The 24,913-nt window shown below is 47.9% G+C and overlaps 1 protein-coding gene across 4 annotated transcripts in view; it reads right to left on the reverse strand.

Annotated features, from left to right (window-relative positions):
* The window catches only part of atp11a (ATPase phospholipid transporting 11A), a 39,193-nt gene that overhangs the window by 7,465 nt on the left and 6,815 nt on the right, over positions 1 to 24,913 (reverse strand). For 3 of the 4 annotated variants that reach the window (XM_047030338.1, XM_047030340.1, XM_047030342.1), the window contains exons 2-25: positions 11,367 to 11,489; positions 11,133 to 11,222; positions 10,938 to 11,018; positions 10,649 to 10,756; positions 9,744 to 9,872; positions 9,395 to 9,498; positions 9,114 to 9,164; positions 8,880 to 8,944; positions 8,298 to 8,379; positions 8,012 to 8,162; positions 7,607 to 7,804; positions 7,326 to 7,499; positions 6,495 to 6,661; positions 6,261 to 6,332; positions 5,970 to 6,043; positions 5,634 to 5,737; positions 4,803 to 4,984; positions 3,867 to 4,118; positions 3,416 to 3,635; positions 3,096 to 3,198; positions 2,751 to 2,896; positions 2,529 to 2,588; positions 2,298 to 2,425; positions 1,245 to 1,380 (exon numbers count right to left, since the gene is read on the reverse strand). In XM_047030338.1, the coding sequence (XP_046886294.1) occupies positions 1,245 to 1,380; positions 2,298 to 2,425; positions 2,529 to 2,588; positions 2,751 to 2,896; positions 3,096 to 3,198; positions 3,416 to 3,635; positions 3,867 to 4,118; positions 4,803 to 4,984; positions 5,634 to 5,737; positions 5,970 to 6,043; positions 6,261 to 6,332; positions 6,495 to 6,661; positions 7,326 to 7,499; positions 7,607 to 7,804; positions 8,012 to 8,162; positions 8,298 to 8,379; positions 8,880 to 8,944; positions 9,114 to 9,164; positions 9,395 to 9,498; positions 9,744 to 9,872; positions 10,649 to 10,756; positions 10,938 to 11,018; positions 11,133 to 11,222; positions 11,367 to 11,489 (3,000 nt within the window). The remainder of the gene's footprint in view (positions 1 to 1,244; positions 1,381 to 2,297; positions 2,426 to 2,528; positions 2,589 to 2,750; positions 2,897 to 3,095; positions 3,199 to 3,415; positions 3,636 to 3,866; positions 4,119 to 4,802; positions 4,985 to 5,633; positions 5,738 to 5,969; positions 6,044 to 6,260; positions 6,333 to 6,494; positions 6,662 to 7,325; positions 7,500 to 7,606; positions 7,805 to 8,011; positions 8,163 to 8,297; positions 8,380 to 8,879; positions 8,945 to 9,113; positions 9,165 to 9,394; positions 9,499 to 9,743; positions 9,873 to 10,648; positions 10,757 to 10,937; positions 11,019 to 11,132; positions 11,223 to 11,366; positions 11,490 to 24,913) is intronic. The other variant, XM_047030339.1, reaches the window with a different exon arrangement.

A 24,913-nucleotide genomic window follows, 5' to 3' on the forward strand; every position in this document is an offset into this window, starting at 1 on the left:
AAATGCTCACAAATGTTCCCCTCGGCATACCGATTCGGACTGCAGTCCATTATGTTCTCAAATAATAACTGGCAAACAAGACATGCTGTGAAAGGCCCTGATTGTGGCCCAGAACAAGCAATAGTGTATCTTCAGAAGAGTCATTTTATAAGGATATCCCACAAATCATATGTGTTTGTTGAGTGTATGGAGATTTGTTGAATTACAAAAAAGGCACTGTACATCATGTGGACTTAATGACATATTAACCATACTATAGTCCTTCATAAGACTACAGTGATACCTACACACACACACACACACACACACAGACAGACACACACACGTCTATGTCTACCGCACAATGAGACAAGGACATAATGAATGAGTGGCATTAGGAGAGGGGGTTTACTATACATACACATACAGCTGATTGGCTTAGAGCACGCAGTGGAGGTGGGACATAAGATGAATGGAGGACCCCTATAGGATGATGTGATCATGGGCGTTTCGGTTATGCAATGTGGCGAAGAGTGGAGAGAAGGACGAGGGTATAAAACAGTCCAACTAAAACTAAACTGGGATGACAGACAGATAGGGACAGGCTTACCATCTGTGTGTTGGTTGTCATTAGCTGAGGAAAGGAAGAGAAGCAAAAAGAAAAAGCAACACAAAGATAAGAGGAGAGGAAGAAGAAGAGTAGGACGAAGAAGAAAATCAAAGATGGAGTCTGGATCAAAACATGTTTAAATCAATTGGAAAACAGGAAATCCAAGCAATCCAAAAGGTTTGTGTGAGAGTAACAAATGATAGAGCACAGACAGAGATGGCTGGAAACCCAACATGCTATTGTGTTGTCGGTGTGAATGACAGGCCCCACTTGTGGTTTATACGCAGAGGAACACAGGAAGTGAATCAGCAGGCAGGAAGATCCTTAATGGCATTACAAAAATGACCACAAACCTATTATCACCATCAGGCAACAACATGAACTCAACACTCAGTTCCCATATCATTACAGACTACAAGTGAATGTTTTAATGTACAGAACAACGACATTGAAGTCATGGGTTAGTCACGTGTATTAACTCAATCCCATGAAAAATGTCATTTAAAAAACATGGAAATAACTAGGAAAGAATATTGAAAAAATATGTTGAGTGGTGAATCTCTTCATGGGCCAAGACAACCACAATGAGTTACACTCTCAGGAGTCTTCAAAACATGACCTGACTACGAGGTCTCCGTGGCAACAGCACCCTTACCTGTCCATTGCTGGTGAAGGTGGTGTTGTCAAACAGGAAGTAAGCACCAAAGAAGAAGACAACAGCGTCAAACAAGCCCAGGAAGGTCCAGTAGATGAAGATAGGCCAACGTAGCAGCGAGTTCTTAGCTATGTCTCTGCAAACCAGAGGAAACAAAAGGTTACACAAGGCTAATGTTAACAGGAAAGTTCCACATTACCCTGGAATACCTCATAAATGTGTGTTTGCCAAGTAGCAACATTACACTATAATTATCAAAAATGTAGACAAACAAGAGCGTGAGAGATGCCTATTTCTGTTGTGTTTGTTTATTATGCAAGCATCTTGTGACTCTTCGCTCCTCAGGACGTGAGTTTTGGAAAGCAGCAAAGTTTATTCCAGGACACAGAGAGGGTAGCATTTGCTGAGGACAAATTGGATTTTTCAATTATTGAAATAAGCAGCCTCGTCCCCAAGATGAACATTCCGTAGAAAGTTGATCTGACCATTGGCAGAACTTGTATCCTTTCCAGACAATGAAACCATTATCTTCTTCCCTCCCTCCCTCACTCCCTCCTCTTCTCCCTTTCCTCCATGTGTGTTATTTTCTATGTTCTTTTGGTCACAATGAACAACCTGAGATAATATGGAGATGTCTGCTCTTTTCTAGCAAAAGTTACGGTGGGGATACACATTATATCAGGCCGTTTTTTCACCTAACATAAAAGGGTCCTTGTCCTGCCATCATTTTGGAAGAGACCATCGAGTGCTCCCACTCCCACAGATGCCAGCAAAAGGCCTCAAGTACAGAGTAGCCTAAGGTCAACTCATGTTTTTAAACTTGTTTTTGGTTCGCACAACATCGCGTTAAGACAAGGACAAACGCAAGCCTACTAACATGCTTTCAAATACGATGATGCAGGTAACAAGCCAACCATCCCGGTTCCATCTTAATGGACCTAAATGAAACTTAATAATAAAGAAATAATCAAATCCACCATTTACCCACTTCAATTTGACCACTACATACCTGCTCCTCTGCATCCATCAGACAGACAGACAGACAGAACGTACCTGTAGAGGGACGGATCCTTCTTGAGGATGTCCATGTTGATGTGCTGCTCGATGAGGCTGTGCAGGAGGATGGGGAGGGAGGTGAAGCTGATGTTGTACAGAGTCAGGTAGGCCGTGTCATACAGCGGCTGGAGGGAGACGGAACACATGCTCACTGAGAGTTCTGAACATGTTGAAACAGGTCAAGATGATTTTTGTTGCATCTGTAGCATCGACACTCAGTGGACCTACTTGTTGGGAGAAACCACAGAAGAACTGGTAGAGGAACTGTGGGAAAATGAAGCAAACATTCTGGGGGAAAGAAAAAATATATTGAAGTTTAAAATGTGTTTTTCTATTTTTATTGTTTTGGAGAAGTCTTTGGGAAGAGAAAAAAGATAGATCAGGTGTAACTACGAGAAAAGAACAGATTGTGAACATGAACCCCAAACCAGAGTAAAAAGAGCAGACAACCTTGTAGAAGAAGTACTGGACCAGCTCAGAGATGCGGATGTAGTAGTAGTGTCCGTGCACCAACAGTATCTTCTTCAGGTGCTTGAATTTTGGGATGGCGTAGTCACTGTTCCTAGCCGCCTGCCGGCCCTCCTTACCCATGATGCCTGTGGGCGTACAATGTAAGCGTCTAGCCAATCAGATGGCTCAGACTCATTTTACAAAAATGTAAAGCCGTGAGCTTGGACAGAACCTACACTCATAGCTAATTGTAGATAATAGTACACCTGTAGCTATTATAAGCTAACAGTATACTTATAGCTGAGGGTGATGGCGGGCCATGCAGGTATTTTACAGGAGACTGACCGATGCCCACGTGAGCCTCCAGAATCATGCTAACGTCGTTAGCGCCATCCCCGATGGCGAGCGTGATGGGGTGCTCCTTGGATGCCTTGATCAGCTTCACTATCTGGGGGGGGGGGGGGGGGGGGGGGGGAACGGGGGGGGGGGAACAAAGTCAACAGGGTTCAAGTCTCCATGCTGTGAGGGGGGTGGGGGGTGGTCACATTCAGGGTCATACATCACAGTGCTTCAAACTGTATCGGCTGTACCGTCTCAGCAGTGAGTCAAAAAAAAACTGGATCCAGGCCAAGGAGGCGTTCTGCAGGTCTCTGCATGCTTTCTACCTGTGCTTTCTGCAGGGGGGCCATGCGGCAGCACAGCACGGCACTGCAGTTACGGCAGATCTCCAGGAAGATCTCCTTGTAGTTCCCCGAGCTGGAGTCGTCCTGGCTGGGCTTGAGGACGGCAGACAGGGTGGCCCCGTCGATGATCAGGCCGTAGTCCTGGCAGTCTCCTGACAGGCTGGGGGAACACACCCAGAGGGCATTGATAAGCTGTACATGTCTGCACATACAGGGAGGGGAGGGGGGCGTGAGAGTGTGTGTGAGCATCAGATCTGTGTCCATTACAGAGATCAGTATCATTGGAATACGTTTAATGTGTCTCACAGCTGCCATTCACCAGGGAATCATTTTGCGGTAGCGGGTGAGAAACAACTCAAGTGCAACCACTGTGTTTGTGACCAGCGCTTTCTCCCATGTCTGATGTTGATGTGGTGCACTTGTTTCAACCCACCCGGACAGGCTGTCCCGGGTCATGCCGCCCTGCTGCCTGAGCACGGTCCTGCTGAGGTCGAACAGCACGTCGTGCAGGCTCTGCTCCTCCGTGCGCTTCGTGGTCAGCTCCAGGATCACGGTGCTCCGGCGGAACAGCTTGCTGGCGTAGCACGTGGCTGCCGCCGTCTCCATCTTGTCCCCGGTCAGGACCCACACCTTCATGCCCGCCTTGTGGAGGGACTCGATGGTGTCGGCTGCCTTGTCCTGGAGTCTGGGGGGAGGGGGAGGTGAAGGTTGCACCAGGCAAGTCTGTTAGACGAGGGGGGCTAGAAAGTGTCAAGTTTGTTAGTATCCGTGTATGACGAGTAAGTGTGCGTGTGTGCCAAGGTCACAGCAAACTGGGGTCTGTAATTAAACTGCACTGCAATTTGGAATCCCAGCTCTGTGCAGTCTCGCTTCCCCACTTCCCTGGTAATTAGTGTCACAGCCGACACACACGCACACACCCTCCGTTTCCCATAACCCAGCACCATGCAGAACCCTGCTCTAACGTACTCTTTCAGTATTGACAACCTGTGTAACGTCAGTGGGGCTACACTTCATCAGCCTGACCCAACATCTAGCACAGATCGATCCCAACGAGACTCTAATGTTGTTAGCTGCTCATTAGCTGACAGCACCGGGGTCTTGCAGAGAGGTCATATTGACTGATGGGTGTAGCTAATGTTAACCCTGTCCCCAGAGCTTGAGGCGCTAGCTAGCCAGTTCAATAGCTTCCAGCACAGAGTAGAACATTTCATACACAGGTATGAGGTCCACTTTCCTGTCAGCTTATGAATTTTCCATATTTATGCTTGCATAAAGACACAAGCACACTTAAAACATGTTCTGTTGACGTTCTGCTGTAAGTGCCCGGAATAAAAGTTCTAGAAGGCTCTAGAAGTGTTGTGGGTACCTGTCCTCCACAGCGGTGGCTCCCAGCAGGATGAGATCCTTCTCCACGAGGTCGTAGGCCTCAGCCAGCTTCTTGTCCCGGTCCTGCAAGGCCAGCTTTGCCCCGTTCAGCAGGTGACACGCTTCCTCATACTGGGCAGGACTCAGCTTCCTGTATGCCACACACAGCGTCCGGAGACCCTCCTGGGGGGGGGGGGGGGGGGGGGGGGGGGGGGGGGGGGGGTCAAGCAGCAAGAGGAAGGGAGAGATAGGGACAGAGAGAGAGGAAAAGGGAGAGAGATGCGTTGAGACACTGGGCAATCTTTCATGGTTGCACTGACTGTCTCTCCTGTTCTTTTTGTCTCTCTCTATCTGTCTCTGTCTGCCTCTTATTCTCTCTACCGCTCATCATTCTCTCTTTCTCTCTCTATCGTTCACTCTCAGCCACCACCGGTCCCACACCGTCCCTGTTGATGGACGTGCCGTTGTCACGTAACCACGGAAACTTGTCCTCTCTGACAGTTCGCAGAAACAAGTCAGCGCCGTTGCCAACGGCGACTGGAACAGCGTTCAGAGTCATGCCGTCGCTGGCAGCGTGCCTGTCCTCAATCTGTCAGCGTCTGTGAGAGAAGCCAGGAGCTTCGGTGGATCCTCCTTCATGGTAGATGCTCCATGACAACACTGCTCTGAGTGCTGGACCCCTCGGCCAGTCATCACCAGCTAACACGATAAATGCACCATGACTTTGAGTATTGGGAATGGCTTTTACAGCCTAATTTGTGAGTGTGTGTGTGTGTGTGTGTGTGTGTTTGTCCATGTGTGTGTGTGTGTGTGTGTGTGTGTGCGTCCTTACCACAGCATTGTGCTCCACCCTGGCCCTGACCTGCTCCACCTTGCCAGAGATGACCCTGGGGAAGATGGACGAATCGGCCCCTTTACAGAACAGGTAGTTCTCTCCTGCAGACCGCACACATACACATTACTACACCACAGATTCATCCACAGGATCACAGTGACAGCAGTTCAAATCATAATCACAAAGTCATTAGTATGCCATCTGGCTATTGACCTACTTACACAGATATAGCCACCTCTATTAGCATACAACACACAGGTGCACATAATGTACACATACACACACATACACACACACACGCACACACACAGTGTGTAGGATCTGGGGCTGTACCTGTGCTGGATCTCACAATCACACTCATCCTTCTCCTGACTGAATCGAAGGTCAGCACGTCCAGCAGCTGGAACCTGCAGCAGCACAGTGAAGAGCTGCTTCAACATGCAGCCCAAAGCATGCACAACTAGATTGCAGTGTTATGTTTAGCTCCAGACTGCAGCGGGCTGAACTGCAAAGCGTCCTGTACCACAGCTCCTAGCGGGGCCGCGACCATGGAGGCTGCTAGAACCTGGCCAGTGATGCACTGCCCCGGGCACCACTGTCAGGAGTAATGGGGAGGGCTCTCACCTCTCGATCTCGTCCTCCCTATTTAGAATCTCCATGTGGTTGTCCTTCAGTCGGAGATAGGTGAAACCAAGCCTGGAGGGCGACAGGGGGGACAGACCATTATTCGTATGGGGGGAGGGAAGGCTTGTGAGTGAATGAGTGAGCAAGTTAGCGAGTGAGTGAATGGATGAGTGAGTCCATGTGTCCGTCCATCCAGTCCAGTTCAGTGTGCGTGTCTGTGAGGCTGCGGCTCACCTCTTCATGCCCTCCACCAGGGCCACCTCGTCGGGGGAGGAGGAGATGTAGAAGGAGGTGGCCTTGCCCTGGTGGAGGCCCTGCTTGATGCCGTCCACCGTCTCCGTCTCCTTCACCTGGACCGTGTGGCACAGACACAGAGCCCGGAAGAACAGCTCTTCGCTCTCCTGCATGTCACACACACACACACACAAGATGACGGCACAGGTGGGTCACCTGAGTCCATGGCCCTGGCTCACGCGTTTGTTTGTGATACAAGAGACTGGGACTAGACACTGATATGCCATCCTTAGAGCGGGTATCAGTGTCTGGCTTTACTGTTCACCCAGAACATTCTGGAAACGGTTATGGACAGAGTGTTCCCCTTTATGATGCAAGCTCTCTCTCTCTCACACACGCACACAAACAAGTACATACATGCATTAAGGGGCTTCAGTTTTAATTCTATTAGAGGATCAGGGGTTGTATATAGCAGTTTAATCATGTACAGGGGATAGGGGTGTATAGGGGACAGGGGCAATGGGATTGTCTCAGCTTTACTTAACCTCTGTGTTACTGTTACTATACTGCAAAAAGCTCCAACTGTAAATAACTGGCTTTGTGAGGAAGGAAAATATAGCCTAATGTACATAGTGTTTTGAGAAGGATGGGTGTTTGTAAACATGTTTCCTCCATCCATCCAGCTATTCATTCATCCATATATTCCTCTATTCATTCAAACATCGACCCATCTGTCTATAGACCTAACTCTAAGAGAGTTCTTCCATCCATCTATTTATCCATCCCTCCGTCCATCCACCCATGCCTGCCCCCATCCCTCCATCCACTCACCTTGCCCTCTGGGCCGGGCGATGAGTCGATCATGTCCATGCCCACGGCCCCGGGCATCACCTGACCGTTGCAGACGGCGTGGGGCACGTAGACGTGGCCGTCCACGCAGCACTCGATGAACTCCATGTTGTTCTCCGTCAGGGTGCCCGTCTTGTCCGTGAACACGTACTCCACCTGCAACGACATACCACCTCATGAAGAGAGGAGAGGCAGGTGTGGGTGTTTCTCTGGGAGCTGTCCTGTGTGGGTGTTTCATTGGGAGCTGTCCTGTGTGTGTGTACCTGTCCCAGTTCCTCGTTGAGGTCGGAGGTGTTGACCTGAGCCCTTTCCCCCAGCTCCTCGTCGAACATGTCGTCGTCCCACATGATAAAGTAGGAGCCCAGGAACTTCTGCATCTCCACGGTAACGTACATGGAGACGGGGATGATGTAATTAAACAGCACCATGAAGGCCAGGAAGTCTGTGAATGCCCTTATCAACTGGAGAAGGGAGGAGAGATTGGTGGGGGGGTTGTATTGATTAGAGAAGGGGGGAAAGAGCGTGAGAAGAAAAGAAAAAAGCACAAAAAAAAAAAAGAAAAACTCAGATGACCGGCAGCAGTCAAAGAAGAACAGAAAAATACAATAAAGATTGTCATAATTATACGCAAGGAATGTTGCATGGTGGGAGTTGCAGTACTGCCGTACAACGTGTCTCTGCCTCTCGCTGTCGGTCTTGTGGTTGTACCAGGGCTCATCTCTGTCAGGGTTGGCTTGCCATGCATACTTCAGTGCTGTGTTGATCAGAGCCTTGCTGATCAGGATGCACAGGTAGACGATCAGGTAGGCATTCATTGACCTGCGGGGGGCGCCAGAGAACAGAGTGAGACTTCTCAGGAAGCTAAGGTGTTAATACTGAATATAAGAGCGGGCTGATGAGTCCATTGGAAGATATAGAAGTGTGTGTGTGTGCATTTGTATGTACAGGGCTTACTTCTCCACAGCCGAGCGTTTCTGGGATTTCGATTGGTAGTTGAGAGCCATCTTTGTCTCCATGCCAGTGTAGATGGCCACAGCTGGTAGAGAGAAAACCACAGTGTCATGGCAAAATGTCTGTTTCCAATTTTTTTTGTAAGCCACTTGTTCACGAGGCATATCGCAAGGCTCTGACACGTACTGACACGTAATATACACTCAACACAAATATTTGCATGAGATTATTCGGCTCTTACACACGTCACACATCACCTCTCCGATCTCATCCTCTCCTCCAATCCCTCCTTGCCCACTCTGCTCTCCCTTCTTAACTCCTTCTCTTCTCTAATGTGGGCGTGGTATGTGACACACTACATTCCTCCCCCACAGTCACTCATTCACAGCACACAGGCCTCAACTGGCCCAACACACACACACACACAGTCTAGACACAGAGCACATGTCTTGACTGGTAAAGTAGTACCAGTTGGCCGGTGATCTTATCCCATAGCAATCCCACATCCCCCACTGCCACCAATTATAACTGACAGACAACAGATAATGAGTTATCCAAGAAAGTATGAATTATTAAAGGCCTTACCATAGATGTGCTCTGTGTTTTTCAGTGTGGCTCCTCTGAGTAAAAGGTTCTCTGACCCCAAAGGCCTGTGAACAGACAGGTTGGAGAAGAGGGAGGAATGGAGGGAGGGATGCAGATGGAAGAAATAGATTAGGGGAAGCTTCCCAGCAGGCTCCAGACAGAGCGCGGACCTGGGGATAGCCTCGACACTAAAGCACACCACATCTTGAGGGTAACTTTCTGGATATATATTACCTGGCGATGGGTTCGTCTCTGTTCAGATATATATTGATTCTGCCCACAAATCTATGAAAAGAAAGATGGAGTGAGAGAAAGAAATCGAGACAGAGAGACAGAGAGACAGAGAGACAGAGAGACAGAGAGACAGAGAGACAGAAAGAGGACAGGAAATTACTCAGTGTTTGTGGGGGGATGGGGGGGGGGAGTGGGAGTGGGAGTGGGCATGTTCATTGGTTGTCGTGACAGCCTGCGGTGCAGCTTTGGGCTGTGTCTTGCAGAGAGACCTGCAGACTCACTTGTAGAGGTCTGGCTGGGGTTGTTCACATTCAATGGTGGCCTGCAGGGTGTCCATGTCTTCCTCTGTGCTGAAGGCCTTAGTGTCATGCACTGCATAGTAGGTCTGTGTGGGCCAGGACAGGAGAGGGGAGGGCACAGAGAGGACAGGGTTAGTCAATATACACACCCTGAAAAACACCCACATCTGTGCATACACACACAATACATGTACACATCCCTACACACATACCATATGTGTTACACAAAACTCATACACCAACACCACCCTGCAGTAATGGAAGATGACACTTCCTTCCCACCCTGACAGTCCTCCATTAGACCCCTCCTCCCCCGTCCCTCTGCACCCACCTTGTGACTGGACTCCCCATCTAGGCTGGCAGTGGTGACGAAGCAAGTCCCATCCTCCCGACTGGAGGAGAGGAGGACCAGGTCACATGGGAAGGTCTCATCCTCCTTCACCAGAACCACATCTCCTACCTGCAGAGGGAGGAAGGGAGGGTGGGAGGGAGGGAGGGTGGGAGGGAGGGAGGGTGGCAGGGATGTGAATGTAGGGAGAAAGGGGGATGGACAGAAAGATGGTGAAATGTGGAAAGAAGAGGAGAATTGTGAAGCGAAAGAGGAAAAAACATACATTTTTATGTCAGTAGAAATTAGTGCTCACAACTCATTTGAGCATTTAAAAACACTGATCACAGTGGAATTGCCAAAGCAACATTGAATACAGCGCACATAAAAGAGGGTTTCTCGTATTCATAGGTATCAATAATACTGAAGCACTCACAGCCTATCAATCCTCTGTTTTCATTAAACGTCTGTGTGTCTAACAAAATCAAATAGAGTCTACTCTATTTATAGAGTAGCTAAAGCTATAGTTTAGACGCAGGAAAATACCAACCATTGCCAACAAACACGCGCTAAGAAGTCTTTCTGGCTCTCTTTCATCTAAGCTCCTACTGTAGATACACACACACAGGCACCCACCGGCTCCCAGACTCCTGCTATCTCCCTCCAACAGCCCAACAGGTGGATAACATCAATCCTCACTAGTAAAGGGATATGGCTTTGCAATTCAGAGAAAAGCAATGCCAAAAACCAAAGACAGGATAAACCGTTGGTAAACTTAAAAGGCTGTCTGTCCATTCGGGTGTCAGAATGCCTGTCTGTTTGTGTATCCGAGTGCCTGACTGACGGCGGGTCTGTCAGTGTGACGTCCTCGTGGCGACGGGCCGATGCCAGACGCGTGGCCCACCTACCCTGAGATTGCGGCTCTGCTTGCGAATCACCTTCCCATGCTGCACCACGAGGACGGGACACTGGTTGATGGAGTTGTCCGCCTTGTGCCTGAGCCAGTCCTCATAACCCTGGATGCAGGCAGGGGGGGAGGGGGGGGGGGGGGTTTGAGGAGAGAGAGCAAATAGAGATGAAGAGAGTAAAGAAGAAGAAGGGAGTTAATGACTAACTGCAGTCCCCAAATCAACTACAGAGAGAGAGGGAGAGAGGAAGAAAGTGTGTGTGTGTGTGTACTGTGCGTGTGGGAGTCACCTGTTTGATGGCTGTGACAGTGATGACAAAGAATAAAGGCAGTCCACTGGTGATGGGACTGGTGGGTGTGTCAATGATCAACTAGAGAGAGAGATCCACCAATCAGCCATGTACATGCACTATGCTGTAGAACTCATCTGTTGCGTTAAAGTTTTCCAAGCATTACTGGTTTTGCATAACAGTCATACATCTCACCTGTACAAGGAATATGATAAGAAAGTAAAAATTTGCAATCCTCCTAAACTGCTCGAACAAATTCTTCGGTATGAAATTCCAAAACGTGTACTGTAAATGAGGAAGAAAAATAATTAAGGACCTAAATTACAACATTTATCATTGTGCACTTAATCCAAAGATTGGTCACACAGTTACTTATGTATGATGCTATTTGTATGCCTGTAGGTCATGTTTCAGATGTCCCAAACTCACCTTGGAGGACACAATGCGGTTGTCGGGGTAACGCTGGGGGATGTAAGCCTCTGCTCCGGGCGGGGGCTCCTTGTGAGAGATGTACACCGTCCTGTTGTCCACCCAGTTGTCCTCCCCGGTACACTGCACACGAGGGCAGAGGTTCAAAGGTCAAATTGCTGGTTAACACTGGCCAATGAATAGATTATTGTGACACCCATTGTAGTGCTGACTGTGGATTGGGACTTCACACACACACACACACTGGTACACACACACACACACACACACACACTGGTACACACATACACACAGGTGAGTCAGGGCTCTGACTCATCTGTTGGCCTTCAACTTGTCACCGTATCTTCCACCGGCACGCCTGTTCTACACATTATGACCCACACACCAACATCATTGTGTCGTTACAGTAGACATGATGTCATGTTTAAGGCGGGAAACGCTCTAAACTGGAGTGGAAATAAGCATAGATCTTAACTAATCAAAAAGCAGTACTGTAAAATGACTTTGTTAACAGAGCATAAAGACAATTTTTTATTCCCTTTGCCAAATGGGCCCAATTCTATTATGATATAAAGTACACTGTTTCACAAACATAAAATAACAGGTAATTCCGACTTCAAAATCGGATGGCAAATTGGTGATGAATGTGGCAGAGTTCAATTAAATCTATTACAACACAAGCATTAGATAAAAGGGTACATAATGTTCCAGAAACAGTTTCAGTTTCTTGTGATGTTATCTAAGAGTGCTCCTCTTTGGTGTCTGAGAATTATATATGTAATATAACTCAGTATCAGCTCACAGTTCAGACCTCAGTTTAGCTCTTGGACTAGTTGTGCCACATTCATTAGCTGTTACCCAACATTCAACACACCACAACTGCAACTACTGCAATCTTTCACCATGGTATTACTGTTAACTGTTGCAATATTTATTTAGCGATTTCTTTCATTTAGAAAGGTAGGGAAGTCAGAAAGGCCTGAAAGTAATCATTCTTGTGTGCAGAATCGAACATAATTTGATCAGATAACCATTAACCTCATTTGTCATAATCTAGGACTACTTTGGAAATTTATGTTTTTAAGTTTCATAGTGTCTTGGAATCGATGTATGATTTGTAGCATTTATATATACCATTATGAAGTCATGTGAATCAATAAGCCAATCAAAACTCAATAAATCAACCAAAAGCATTTCCAGTGAATTTGACACTATCTGAATATTTGCATGAATGTGAAGGCAGTAATGTGTTATTGATTTATTTTGTGCACTGCATACTATATACTAGAGAGCTGTTCTCTCCTGCTTTCCTATCAGCTGCTAACTCCAGACTTCCAGGTAATAGTCAGATCTGGGAGTCAGATGGCTGAGTGGTGAGGGGGTCGGACTAGTAATCAGAAGGTTGCCGGATCGATTCCCCGCGAAGCCAAATGACGTTGTGTCCTTGGGCAAGGCACTTCACCCTACTTGCCTCGGGGGAATGTCCCTGAACTTACTGTAAGTCACTCTGGATAAGAGCGTCTGCTCAATGACTAAATGTAAATGTAATAGTGAATGACTAACTTTCCTCTTCACTGAATGAGAGCTCTGGTTACCCTGGCTGCACAAGCATGCTATTGTCGTCACTGAAGAAGACAGATCCAGAGACTGAACAAAGAGAGCACACACACACACACAAGCACACACACACTGATGATCGTGTACAGGCTGCTGTATATTTGGGAGCCACCAGGTAACAAATATCTCCTCCTGCCTCTCTCAGTATTGTAGTGGCTTATGGATGAGATGAGCTGCTTGTGTGTATCCTGAGCCTTGGTAAGCAGACCTAATCCCCTCAGCTACTGTGTGAGGACAGGCCCTTAGGACTGTCTTTATCATCTTACTGCATGTCTCTCTCCCTTTTACGCTCTCTCTCTCTCTCTCTCTCTCTCTCTCTCTCTCTCTCTCTCTCTCTCTCTCTCTCTCTCTCTCTCTCTGTTACGGCACAACAGTATTGAAGCAGTGTTTCTCTACTGCACCTTGTCAGCCCCTCTGCCAGTTAGTGTTGATGTGGTTGTTGTTAATGTTGCTCAAGGTTGAACAACAAAGTTAATTCCGACTTCACATTAAAGCCCATGCTGGTTAATAAGTATTCACATTAAAGCCCATGCTGCTTAATAAGTATTCATGTGAACTGATCACCATGAACTCCCCTAAAATGTGCTCCCCATATGAAATACAGTAGAAGTGATGACCACGAGGCCATCTTGTATATTTATTCACACACACATACACACAAACACACAGACACTGCTTTAATGAGAGGTGACAGTAATCCCTGTCTGGTGAATGGGATTGGGTTTCAGATACGCCATGGCCCACTTTCCGGACCAGGTCTTTTAGGGTTAAGTCAGTGCGTCTGCGCCTCCTCCACCCATCCCTGCATCCTCCAACCTCCACCTCTACTCAAGTTACCCTCGCCCGTCAGGTCTCCCAGACCCACAGAGCTATTTTTAACCCCTGTCAGTTTGGATGGGGGTGGGGGGGGCTGGGGGCGGTACCTGGGTGCTATGGAGCCTCTGATTGAGCCTCTATTGAGCCTGTATACAGCCTGTATTGAGCTTGTATACAGCCTGTATTGAGCCTGTATACAGCCTGTATTGAGCCGGTATACAGCCTGTATTGAGCCTGTATACAGCCTGTATTGAGCCTGTATACAGCCTGTATTGAGCCTGTATACAGCCTGTATTGAGCCTGTATACAGCCTGTATTGAGCCTGTATTCAGCCTGTATTGAGCCGGTATACAGCCTGTATTGAGCCTGTATACAGCCTGTATTGAGCCTGTATACAGCCTGTATTGAGCCTGTATACAGCCTGTATTGAGCCGGTATACAGCCTGTATTGAGCTTGTATACAGCCTGTATTGAGCCTGTATACAGCCTGTATTGAGCCTGTATACAGCCTGTATTGAGCCTGTATACAGCCTGTATTGAGCCTGTATACAGCCTGTATTGAGCCTGTATACAGCCTGTATTGAGCCTGTATACAGCCTGTATTGAGCTTGTATACAGCCTGTATTGAGCCTGTATACAGCCTGTATTGAGCTTGTATACAGCCTGTATTGAGCTTGTATACAGCCTGTATTGGAGCTTGGAAGCTCAGGGGGAGGCATCAGGGTCTGAACCCTGATCTAACCAGACCCTAGGAAGACCGCTCTCTGTGCTCGATTACCAGCCTGCGCTGAGCATGCCACCCCCTTTGGACGATACCACTGAGGACAAACAAGTTTGTGGTATCTCTCCAGTTCCCCATCCATCCACTGTGGGCCTCTCTAGAGAGGAGACAGTATTTTGATCCGCAGTACAGTCTGGCCTGTGGGTGAGGAGATGAGAGCAGGTTGTGGCTGATGTGTCCTGCTGGTGATGGAGGACAGGAGAAGATGGGGAGAGAAGGAGAGGGAGAGCGGCAGTCTGAGCGTTCAATCAACAGACGACAAGGAACAGCTGTGAGCTGCCCTCCTCTCTCTTTCTCTGTTTCCTCATGTATCTCACCCTCACACATACACGCTGACACACTTACACGCTCCGCCTTCTACTCACACTACGTCTCTCTGTGTGTTTCACACGTATCTTCCCCCTCCTGTTTCTGTTTGTCATTCTTCCCAACTGTCATTTGATCTTTTTCTCTGTCGATAGGGTAAGAGATAGAAGCAGAGCGTTTCAGAAAAAGCGCATAAGAGAGAAAGGGAGAGAAAGACAGATCACATTCAAGGACAGGATTTCAATTCCTCCTATCAGAAAGCAGATCAGTCGGGTCTGAACATGTAGTCACTAGGCAGATGTGATCTGGTTGACTAACTGAGATGTTCCTTCTTTCCCTGATGCATAACAGTGCCCTTAGCATGTTTGAATCCGTCAAAGCACTGGGCTCGAATGTTACATTCATCGATCTGGGGGATTCTGAGATCTTGGTTTACTTCTAGGAACAAGTGTTTGTGTGTATGTGTGTGTATGTGTGTGTGACTGAGTGTTGAGGGGGCCAGTAGTAAACAGTTGGAACACTATCCTTGTCTGTAGTGCAGAATGTATGCAGGCATTTATGCTGATAGAACACAGAGGGGAGGTGGGGGCATGAGATGGAGAGAAGCGACACAGAGAGAGAAAAAGAGAGAGAAGCTTGGATTTGGCTGAGATCCTGCCAACACGCTCACCCACACACTCTTGGTATGTCTCAACCTTTCTTCTGTCTCCCTCTGTCCTTCGCTATCTCTCTCTCCTTCTCCCTCTATCCCACTCATCCTTCTCTCCACCTGCCTCCAATTTCACTCCAGAAAATGCACATCCTGTTGCTACTTGGCAGTTTAGTCTATGTGTGTGTGTGTGTGTGTGGGGGGGGGGGGGGGGTGGAAGGGGGGGGGGGGCGACTAAACTGTACAAATACCAGTCGGTCAGCGTTGGAGATGTGTTCAATAGGTCTGTTATTCTCAAAGGCTTTAATATATTAGAGAGGTATTTAACTCCAAACTTCAAATAGATGACCTTTTAAAAAGCTTTCACGCTGTCTAGTTTGGTGTCCTTTTCTCATCTGACAGTTCTGTTGATGCTGTTTGTGTGTTCTGTGTTTTCATGCCTGGCGGTTTTTATATGTCTGCGTCTGGCTGTGTTCGAGTCCTGTCAGAGTCTGGGATCAAGAGAAGGGTTTTGGGTGGGTGATATCCATCACATGCTCTGCAGTCTCATTCATCAGGATCTTGGAGCCAACACAGATCCTGAATGAGTTCTCTCAGGTAATGTATGTTTAACCTTGTTGGTGTCTCTGCCCTCACTCACTCTCTCTCTTTCTTTCACTCATTCTTTCATACTCCATCGCTCCCTCCATCTCTCTCTCTCATTCACTCATGCTCTCTCTCCCTCTATCTCTCTCTCTTCCTCCATCTCTCTCTTCCTCCATCTCTCTCTTCCTCCATTTCTCTCTCTCTCATTCACTCATGCTCTCTCTCATACACCTCTTTTATCTTTCAGCCCATGGCAGAGCGATAAGCTGACAAACATTTTATCGATTACATTTGAGCCCCTTCGAATTTTTCCAGTTAAGTGACGCATTTATAAGGGCCCTGTCTGCATTTAATCAAATCAGACTGTGGATTAGTCTGCCAATTGCCATTTGGATGCAACATGAGTATTATGAGACCTGTTCTATTCTTGAGGGTTCAATCTCACTTGGTGTTGTGTCAGGTTTCGGAACAAGGGCATATTTATAGGTAAAAAGGAAAACATTGGTGAGAGGGGGCGGGGCCAAATCAATAAAAAGCTTTGGCTATTGGACCAACGCTGCTTTCTTCCTGTCTGCTACGCTCACTTAGAGAGCTCATCGACTTTACCCTATTCTCAGTGGTCTCTTCCTTTGCACGCTGCTTCCCTTTGAAAACCTGAGGTTTGCCTGGCTTGTGCAGGTCGTCACTCCAGGATATATTTAGCCTGAGACCTTTTCCCATAATCCTTTGTTTTCAAGTGTGCATTTTTCTCTGGATGGCCTCTTTTGTATTCCAGGAAACAGAAGTTGACTAACTAAAAAAAAAATGTAGGGGAGTGTACGCAATACTATGAGTGGGCGTGTGTGTTTGTGTGTGTGTGCTTGTGTGTGTTTGTGCAAGGCAGGCTCAGCAACTTTGTTAAAGCAGCTCACCGGCCCATGAACAGGAAGTACTACAGTTGACCACCCTTCCCCCATCCCCCCATGTTCTCCCCACCTAGGCAAAAGGGAGAGAGAAGGAGAGAAGGAGAGGGAGAGAGGGAGAGAGAGAGAATGAGGGAAAGAGAAAGAGAAGGAGAGGGAGAGAGAGAGAGAATGAGGGAAAGAGAGAGAGAGGGAGAAAGAGAGAAGGAGAGGGAGAGAGGGAGAGAGAGAGAATGAGGGAAAGAGAAAGAGAGGGAGAAAGAGAGAAGGAGAGGGAGAGAGGGAGAGAGGGAGAGAGAGAGAATGAGGGAAAGAGAAAGAGAAGGAGAAGGAAAGTCGAGGTTGAGTGTGTTAATATTTGATGTGTTGAGCAGAGAGCATCAGCAGAGATGCAGGCTTCATATCGACAGCCACAGGGGAGTTAGGGGGAGGGGGGGTGGTTAAATATCAACCTTGCACTCTCCAGGATGTGCCCGCTGGCCCAATCACCTCGAGCGAAAGACAGAGCAAAGGAGAGAGTGAGTGACAGAGCGAAGGAAAGAGACAGAGTGATCAGATCGTAATCTAACAGGACTGACTGACTTTTCTGTCACCCTGACTGCTGTACAGAAATACACACCCCACCCCCGTCACGACGCATCCCTTGTCTGACCCTCACAACAGGGGGTATCCGTCTCCACATCATAGTCTTTGTCCCACCTCGGCAACTGAGCCTGTTACTACAGTAACACAACCATTCTCCTTCAACACTCAACAAGCGCCGGGGCTCGTAAAATCGTCGTAGAGACAGAGCCATGGAACAATGGGTCAAGCGGCTGACGAGGAGGCGTTCTCTCTGATAGGAGGGACCCGGGGCGATAACGTCATGCCCATGCTGAGGTGGGGAGATAAGGGGAATCTCTGCTGCCCTTCCCCAGGGCCACCAGATCCCCTCAAGCTTTAAATAAACACTCACAAAGAAGAGACAATATCATTGTTCCCCAGGTGACAAGTGCAACATACTGCCGCTAAACAAGAGGCAAAGTGAGTTTGTTTGAATATGTGTCTGTGTGTATGTATGCATTTCCAAGCATGGGTGTGTGTGTGAGTGTAGGCCTGTCTAGGCTGGTCACCCTAATGCGGTAGAGATTTGGAAAGATTTGGTACTGCCAGGGGAGAAAGAAAGAAGTCAAGGAGAAAGGGATTTACACCCTGGACTAACTAAACAGTCTGCAAGAAGTCCCTGCCTCTGTGGTTTCTCTGGTTCTCAACTGTGGTTTGTCTTCAGATCACCATCAGTCTGTCTAGCCAAAGTACCAAACCGATTCATGTGAGAATACAAAAGACAGGAATGTCTCAGTGAAAGGCCAGCAGCAGCCCGAGGACGGAGAGAGTTCCCCCCAGTGTCACCACACTGGAAGGGCTCCACGCAACATTTAGCAACTGAAACAAACTACAACTGTCTGTCCATCCATCAGTCCGTCTGTCCGTCCATCTGTTCCACGGCCCTGCGTCCGTGCAGGTGAGCTGCCGCCTCCGCACAGCATACCGTGGGGAGGCGTCGCTCCTCTTGCTGGATCTCTGGCTGCGTCTAGAAGCCTGACTCACAGATGACACCCCAGCTGTGCCCTCCATCTGCCAGAGTCTAGTGCTGCCTGGCCCCGGTCCTGCCTGGAGGTGAACAGGCCTTGCAACCAAGCTAAGACTGATCCCCCCCCCCACACACACACACACAAGCACAAACACACACAAATGTACACAACAACCTGCAGTCAAGCTTCTCCAACCAAGCCGTGTTGCTCGTGTATGAACATACCACAGTATCAGGCATCCAGGACACACTGTGAGGCACGTACACATTCACTACATAGGCAGGTACGGGCATGCATGCCAGTAAACCAAAATACCAGTATCTTAACAGTGCTGTATTCTGCAGCATTATGGTGTTTTGATGCTTAATCTATAATACACTGTAGCTCCTCCCTAAATCTGAAATCCGGAGGGGGGGACACACTCTTTGCCATGTGTGCAATGCCAGAACAGCTGTGTGTGTGTGTCTGTGTTTATGTATGTGTGTGTATTCACCCGCCCAGATGTGCAGCAGAACTCTGCTCTAAACACAAACATAGGGGCGGGGGGAGGGGGGGGGTGATGCAGATGAGATGACATCAAAGTAATGGGGTAAACCCTTAAGAGCAGACCGCTGTGGTCCAGCCTGGATGACCGAGTGCCCCAGGGGCTTTAGAGATCTCACATGCCAGTCACGTTTGGAAAATGTGACCGCCCATGCTGTTCAATCTCTCTCTCTCACACACACACACACACACACACAAACACACACACACACCGTCTGCCTGGTCCCCTCGCGAGCTTTATGCTGAATAATCTCAGTCTGTACTATCGGTCCTATGTGTGTGTCCTCGTGTAGTTCAGCAATGTAATTGATTGATTGTCCTCACCTGCCCTTATTGTGAAAAAACACAGAGACAGTGTAGGTAGAAAGAGGACAACAGAGGCAGAGCAGGAGAGAGAGGGACAGAGAAACAGGGGAACAGAGGCAGGCAGAAAGAGATCGCTTGAGAAAAACAGGCAGAAAAGGGAGAAAGAGGTAGGGGTTAACAGTGAGGTGAGAGATTAGATATTCCATGAATCAGAATATACAGTATGGCTGAATATTCTAGGCTCCACTGCCAATCAGTCCTGTGGTTCTGTACTAATTGAAAGATGGAGCGTGGGGTTGGTAATTATCCATCTGCTGCAGTAATATAATTTCCTTTGGTTCCCGCCCTGACCTCTCTGCTACACACCACAGTGGCCCACTGCCAGTGTGAGTGCGTGTGTGTGTGTGTGTTTGCACACACCTGCTAGAGTGTCTGTTATGTAGACAAACCAGGCAGAGAGTTTCAGCCTGTTGAGTTTCTACACACAGTCTTGTATTACACACTCAGACCAAGCCCAACACTGGAATGCACACTTCAGCATAGCAAACAGTCCCAGCACCTACTGCACATTCTCTCAAGACAACAACAGACACTTCCTCTAATCCACTTGACAGATGAGCGCATAGTTACAAGTTGGCATGTGATATGATATGACCATCTTCACGATTTATTGTCGTTTAGAGCGTTTCAGTGTCCATACGGTTTCTGGGGTCAGAACTGGCTGGCAGACAGAAGCAGCAGTCAGCAGTGTCAGCAGCCAGCAGGCCTGAGGTGTCGAGAGGGGAGACTTCACCACTACTTTCCCTTCTCGAAATGCAGCGGGAACGAACGACCCCCCTTGAACCTCCTTCTGTTTCTAAGGGGGTCAGCAGAGTAACTGTTTCAGCTAAGCTCGCCTGGGAGTTGGAAGAAAAGAGAGGAGGGGGATGGAGGTATCGTTCGTTCTACATGCTGATACAACAATCGTTCGCTCCCGCATTCATCCATTACACTGCAGCAACTGGCAAACATGATCTATGGCTGTAATTACATCATAATTACACAAGGTCACGTTGCGTGTTTGTTTTTTTATCCGCCGAAACAGATGTCAAGCCGAGCCACATCAGCATTAAGACCCCGGCAGCACGGTTGTCTCTTTACAGGAAAGTCCTCATCTAAACCACTACCAGGGAAAGTTTTGTAATCACATTGACATAACCAGATCACCTTAAATACCTGACATGTAGCTTTCACATCCGTAGGAGAAGCCTTCTCTAAGTCCATGACGTACTAATATGTTCTCCTTTACACTTTACAGTGTGGGATTGTCTTCATTAATGTGGAATCTTGCACATTGCACATGCTTGATTGCACTGCCTGCATGGACAAATGAAACCAATGTCCTGTTACCACCTTTGCCATTGTTAACCAGAGTAAAGTTTGTTTTGTGATTGATTGTACCTGGTTAAATAAAACCAATGGTCCATACTGTGCCCATCTGACACTTAGCCAGACCAGAGCAATCGCCACAGAAAAGCACCTGGACGCAGCAGACACCAGTCACAGGAGTGGTGTCTGAGTGCTGAATCATTCACTGGGTCTTATTAATAGAGCCCAGTAGAAGCACAGTAGAGTAGGACAGGAAGTATGTTCTGGCACCTCCCTCCCCACCCCTCCAGGGACGTCCACCGTCCACTGTCCCATAAATCACCCAGCCAGCCCCTCCTTCCTGCCTTTGTTCTCTCTAGGAAGCCATACCATGTCACACGGCTAGGAGAGAGGGGCAGAAATGGATCGAAAAAGAGAACGAGAGCATAAAAATGTGGTGCATCGGTCTTGGCTCTGTCTCAGGGGTGCAGGTTGTACTATGTGGACATACAATACTGTCAGATTTACAGTAGAGCATCCACCATCCCACCTAGAGTGCAGTCCCATCTGTGGGACTGCTGTGTGATTAAGCCTGGTAAGTGTTCTGATTGATAAGAGAACTTGGCAGGGGTGAGCTCTCTCCGTTTCCAGAAGGCAGCTGAGAGACTGAAATAGTGCACCAGGCAAATGGCTCAGGCACATAAACAAATGGAAAACAAGGACCTGCACAGACACGTAGCAGGAACACAGGTTGTAGTTTGTGAAAAACACAAATGCATGTGCACACATGCAAACACACTGCCACACATACACACACACACACTGCCACACAGCACCTTAGTCTGAAGATGAATGTTTTTGCAGAAGTTAGGTGTTCTAGAGCAGTGAGCCAAACCCAAACTGACCCCAGGGTAAAGAAGTGTTGTAAGTTTGACGTACGTGTGTGGTAGTGTGGTGTGTGTGAACCAGACTCATTAGCCAAGTTCCATTCATTTGGGCTCTCACATCTGATCACAAAGTAGTCCTGAGTCATTGCTGTCTTTAGGGATGCAGACGAGAAAACACATTAGAACTACTCTGGACAGGAAGGAAAATATGTTGTTGTCGTGTGTGTGTGTGTGTGTGTGTGTGTGTGTGTGTGTGTGTGTGTGTGTGTGTGTGTGTGTGTGTGTGTGTGTGTGTGTGTGTGTGTGCAGAGCCAGAGAGATGCATTCTGTTTGAGAAGGGGAGGATGATATGGGAAAGGAGACGGAATGATTCTCCACAGTAGTCAGAACTTAATTTCATGATTGGGCAGAAAAGATGAATCCACCTTTCTCCAAGTCTTCCCCTTTCTGCTTTGTATTCTCTTGTGTATCTTTCCATTTCTGTCTGGACTCTCTGCCTTGTCTTCCAAACACTGCTCGTCCATCATCGATTTAGAGAGGATAAATTACAGTTAAGCACCACGTTGATGGAACCACTGACATGAATGCTTCAGCACAAAGTGGGTGTGTGTGTCTGTGTGTGTCTGTGTGTGTGTGTGTGTTTGCATGTGTGTGACTGTGTGCACATGCTTGAGTGCTCTCAAAGGTTTAACATGGTGTATGTGAGAGCAGTAAAACTCCTCTGGCTGCTAGTCTCCTAGTCACATGCCCAATCTGTGACTTCCTCGAACAAGCTCCTGTTGTCCTCACACACATCCACACACACACACATCCACACACACACACATCCACACACACACGCAGGGTAGCCTGTGGAATGCATTGGACCAGGATGCAGTGGCATCAGCAACATACAGCCCCCCAGTCATGTGATGTGGAACTACTGAAATCAGCTGACCCCTCTCACTAGGTCAGAGACCTCGAGATGCCTGTAGGATTACGAAGCCTCTGGTACTGGGCTCAAATCTGCATTTTTGGCATTTTCTTACTTCATGGCTCCCAAAGACAGTGACATGGATTGGGGTTGGGGGTTGGGTGGATAAAGAGAGACGTCACTGTATTTCCTCGCTGTCAAGACCATCCATTAGATGTCTACAGTGCTCTAGCAGCAGACGAGGACCTGTCTGTGGTGCTCTCTCTCCTTCTCTATCCACCTCTAGCATCCTTGTGTTCCCCAAACAGAATTCTCTATCCACATCTAGCGTCCCTGTGTTCCCCAAACAGACGGAAAGCTACAGTACACCCCCATAAAACATTCAGCAGCCCAACCCTTGTCAGACCAAAAATACCCCTGTCAACCATATTGGTAAGGGCTAACTTGACATGGTTTGCACCTTCTTCCTTCTATTCTGTCAAGGTTGTAAAACGGTGTGTTGCATCAGTGTCATTTGACCATGTGACAACAGGGTTGTTGTTTGGAGCGCTTTAAATCCAGTTCAAATGGGAGCCCACACACTGACAGACATAGAGGCGTAGCGATGCTAGGCTGTGCAGGCTCCCTGTGCCTCAGGCCTCTCCTGCCTCTAAACGTCTGCATCAATCTGTTGGCACTGCACAAACACTCACCACATCACTGATACTGAGAGGGGCTCTTTGGCAGCCAGAAATCCTAAAATCAAATTTGACACCAGCCTATATCAGCCTTTATCTGTGGTAAAAAGAGATCAAGGAGGAAGACTTAGGGAAATAGAGACACAAACTATAGATTTGTTGTGGGAAGGTGATTTGGGGTGACAGAAAAGTCTTGAAAAGAAAGGGTCAAAGTTGAGTGCAGTCGCTGCCCAAGGTTTGGGGCCAGATACAATGTTAGTGGTTTACCTCAGAAAACCCCTGTTAAAGCATTTTCAGTGTTCCACTTGTCTAGCCTTCAGCAGCTGATCACAAAGCACCCAGAGGCGATATCGTTCTATTAACCTCTTTGATTTAATTCTTGCTCCATCACCCCCATTACAGTGCTACCTCTCAGCCTCTCTCCATCACTTGCTCTCAGTCCCTCTCAGTCCCTCTCAGCCTCTGTCTCTCTTCCTCCTTCATCTCTCTCTCTCTCATCCTCCTCTCATTACTAGGGCAGTAACTCACTCTCGGTGTCCTTATAATGGATCCCACAGAAGTGCAGTGTAATGCCTTTCCTCCTGCAGTCGTTTGTTCTGGAAGCGTGTTGAATCGTGACACCTCCCTGGCACGGCCCACAGTGACACGACGTTCTGCCAGCATCTGACCTGCTGCCAAGACCTGGTCCTCCTGACAGCATGAGGCTACGAGGCTTACACATCATCACTCAAGGCTGCCTACAGGTAGTCCAGAGCCAGCTTGCGGATCAGGACACCAGTGTCTCCGGTCACTTAGACCAAAAAATAATCATTCTACCCACCCGCTGACGAACCACCTGTTATTCAAATCTATAGAATCCAAGAAGTGTCCAGAAAACCGAGATGAGGACGCGTAGCACCAGGTAGATGTTTACCTGTGGTAACATGTTGTCTCTCTTTTCAGGAAGACATTGTGAGAGTCCATCAGATATGGCTGTCTTCTGAGTCCGCCTGCTTGCTCCCCTGGTCAGATCCCCTGGTCAGATCCCCTGGTCAGATCTCCTGGTCAGATCTCCTGGTCAGATCCCCTGGTCAGATCCCCTGGTCAGATCCCCTGGTCAGTGTCCTGCTCCATGCACAGACTCTCACTGTTTCCTCAAACTAGGATTCTGAACTCTCTGAGGAAGACTGATAAGACCTGACCAGTCAGGTGCTCTTCCTTCTGATTCCGTTGCAGGTTTAGCCAATTAGAAGCGTGGTTTCTTCTCATTCCACTTATTAGCGCTCAGCAGTCAGCTGTCTGTCTCATGGGGAGATCCCATAGATGATGGGTTCCAAGAATCCTGATTGGGTCCCTGGTGTGACCCCCGATGCCTCAGTCACATGCCGATCAAATGATCTCTCTGGAGAGAAACCCCTCAGTCTTGAAACTTCTGTCCAACATGACATTATCTCTTCCACCACTCTCGCTCAATTTGGTTTTACTGCACCTTTTCTTTGAAACTCTCTCTACCTTTCATTAAGAAGACTATTTATTAATTATCCCTCAATTGAAGAAACATTTATGTATATATATAGTACCAGTCAAAAGTTTGGACACATTTTCCCGATGTGTCCAAACTTTTGACTGGTACTGTTTATATATATATATATATATATATATATATAT

This window comes from Hypomesus transpacificus, chromosome 12 (assembly GCF_021917145.1).
Source record: "Hypomesus transpacificus isolate Combined female chromosome 12, fHypTra1, whole genome shotgun sequence".
Classification (NCBI taxonomy): domain Eukaryota; kingdom Metazoa; phylum Chordata; class Actinopteri; order Osmeriformes; family Osmeridae; genus Hypomesus; species Hypomesus transpacificus.